Source organism: Macaca fascicularis, chromosome 7, assembly GCF_037993035.2.
Source record: "Macaca fascicularis isolate 582-1 chromosome 7, T2T-MFA8v1.1".
Taxonomy (NCBI): Eukaryota; Metazoa; Chordata; class Mammalia; order Primates; family Cercopithecidae; genus Macaca; species Macaca fascicularis.
Window position 1 is genome coordinate 106070762 of NC_088381.1, and position 2934 is coordinate 106073695.

The window sequence follows — 2934 nt, forward strand, 5'->3', positions numbered from 1 at the left end:
AGATGAGGATGAGCACCTTGATGTTTAGGAGGGGGCTATTTGCTTGGGGAGGTCATTACACTGGAAAGCACAAACAATGGAAGGGGAAAACGCAAATCATGTGTTTCCTTGGGCAAGGACATAAAGTAAACACTTGAATTGGTGGTCAACTATAATCTGCTTCTAGAGCCAGCAATTCTGGCAACACTACACTTTGGATTTATAGCAAAGCACACAAGTAGCGGTGACTTTGAAAACAAAGGATAAAAGAACCAAGGGAAAAGTTACAAGTTCTTAAAGATCCGTGTCTCCTTCCAGGAACGTAAGGATCTTTCCCTCAATCTAAAAGCAGAATGCACTCTTGCTGCTTACGCCCAGCATGCCCTCAGCTGTTCCTAATTACTCCCGGAGGACGCCAGTGATATTTGAGTCTGGGTTATCAACAATCCTTATTTTTTTATTTTTATTTTTTTTCCCCTGGGATTTCAAACCAATATACTCCCAGCCTGAACAACACAGAAGATTTCCTTTCCATTCTGGTAGAAATTATTTTTTAATGTAAATTATATTGTGTTCTATTTGTTTCCAATGTCTTGAAAAGCTCAATCACTTCTCCAAATCCTCCAGAATAAACATAAGAAAATATCACTCTCCAGCAATACCTGGTCCCCTAATATCACCATCCTAAAGGCACTTCCACTTCCTCTATCTTCAGGGAAGGAGTGTGAGTTCTGATTTAGCTCCTCGGTAGATTAGAGGGAATTTAGAGGAAGGGGGATTTCTTCAGAAATCGTCAGTTACACAAGTAAGTTCCTCTTGGTTCCCTGTTTCATCAAAAGTGAAAAACTGTTCACAGGAGTTCCCATGTCCCCTGTTTCCCTATGCGTCACTAGAGCCAAGAGAGGACTCCGCCAGCAAGGTACCCTCTGCTCTGTCCCGCAGACCACAGTCCCCGACCTTCACCCCATTGTTTGTGCAATGTGCAGAACTGGAGCCCAAAGCAGCGGGCTCAGGATCACCCTCCAGGCCCGGCGGGCCCACAGACTCCTTCCTTGGCTGGGAAGAGGGGCTCTTGCGAAAGCAGAGCTTGACAAGCCCCAGCACTGTCATGGTCAAGATCACCAACACCACTACTGCTGTGCTCACAAATATGAAGACCACGGCGGAGGAGGTGTCAAAAACCTGAGGAGTGGCAGAGGAAATCGTAGAATTAAACTTCGAAATCACGCTCCCTGATGGGGTGATGGTGGCCTTTGACTCGGCTTGAAGGGACATTTGAAGGGTAGACATCGTGCTCTGTGATCCCCACCGCGGACTCTCGGGAATAGATGTTACTGAATTGTCTTGTTCAGGGACAAGTGGTATCTCTCCCGGCTTCTCGTCGACCCTGATTGACCACGTTCTCTGCTGCACGGGGCTGGTTGCAGTGGCCGGCGGGAGCCTAGTGGACACCCTGGTCCCCACGAGGGTCGGCTGTCCTTCCCCACTGGTCACGCAAGAGCGGCCGTCCTTCCCCAGCTCGAAGCCGGTAGCACATTCGCATGCAAAACCTCCCAAGTCGTCTAGGCAGTTAGGGAGCTCTGCGCACTTGCCAGCACGGAGGTACCTCCCGGGGCAGGGACACAACACATCCCCTGAGGATAGTTTGTCCCAGCGAGCGCCGATTTCGTCCGCGATGCAAGTAACTGAGATCGGAAGCTGTCCCCCGCAGAGCGCACTCACCTTGGTCCCAGGTGGACTGAAGTCCAGAGCGGCGCTGTACAGCTGGAAGGGCGCGCGATAGCTCAAGTTAGAGGCGGCCCCGGGGCGCGGCGCAGGACACAAGACCTCAAACTGGTACTTGCACAAGTAGCCGTTGGCGCGCAGATGGCATCGCATCTCCTTCCAGCCTGCGGGTTCGACCCCACCGGTGGCCTGGAGTACCGCGCATCTCCGCGCGGTGCAGGAGCGTTGGGGCTCCTCCACCCACTGCAGCGTGTCGCTTTCGAACCCGCCGGCGTCGGAGGAAAGCCAGGAGAAACCCCGCAAAGGCTCGTTCTCCTGGGTGCAGTGGGAACGCCCGCGCTCCAGTGCGACCCAGAACAGCAGGTCTTTGGAGCCCCCTCCAGGCCCTGGGCCTGCCCGCAGGAGCGCGAGAACAGCGCGCAGCTCGGCGCCCCCACGCACAGTGCTGAGCGCCCCACCTCGCAGGTTGCAGGCCTCCTCGGCCGCCTGCCGCTTCATGGTAGCGTGGTGCAGGCTGTAGCAGGCCCCCGAGGCCGAGCAGCCAGCACGGTCAGCAGTGGGGTGTTCGCCGCCGCCCGGCCCAAGCCAGAGCGCCTGCCAGAGGAGGCACAGGGCGAACGCTGGCCTCATTCTCTGAGGCCCCGCGCGCAGAGCTGCTCCCAACTTGGATCTGTCCCGCTCGAGGACGCGGAGCAGTCTCTGGAGCGCGGTCACCGCCCTCTACAGCTGGCTTCCCCAACCCGATTCCCCCTCCCTTCCCCTCCGCCCTCGCTCCCGACGGACCCCCCAGCTGCCAAGAATCCCCCCACGGGCCCAGCGGCCAACAGCTTCCCTTAGGCCGAGACAGGAAATGTGTGCGGAGCGCTGCCAGGCCCCGTGCAGCCCTGATTTATTCTGGGGTCAGGAACACAGCTGGCGCCGGGGCACAGAGGACGCAATCGACTAGAAGGTCAAACACCCTGCTTGGAGCAAGAGGAGAAACTCGCCACTGGGATGAAGTGTGTGGTTTTTCTCGGTTCAGGGAGTTTCATCAGGACCGCAGAACCCATAACACGTAGGCGAACATAGGCAGGAAGGACTGGAGAAAGGAACTGGCTTATGATTGTAAGACCACGCCCGTCTATTGTGTTTCTGTCCGGAGCTGTGGAATTAGCGTCAGAATAATTCGTAGACGGCTCCAATGTTCGAGAGGCCTGCGCCTGTGGGAGAAAAATAACCTTGTGAAACAAC

At 55.5% G+C, this 2934-nt stretch overlaps 1 protein-coding gene across 1 annotated transcript; it reads right to left on the reverse strand.

The window, feature by feature from the left end:
- Positions 1-415: 415 nt before the first annotated feature.
- Positions 416-2376, reverse strand: CLEC14A (C-type lectin domain containing 14A). The gene has a single exon (XM_005561128.4). The coding sequence runs from the start codon at positions 2332-2334 to the stop codon at positions 859-861; it is 1476 nt and encodes a 491-aa protein (XP_005561185.2). The 5' UTR covers positions 2335-2376; the 3' UTR covers positions 416-858.
- Positions 2377-2934: the final 558 nt, after the last annotated feature.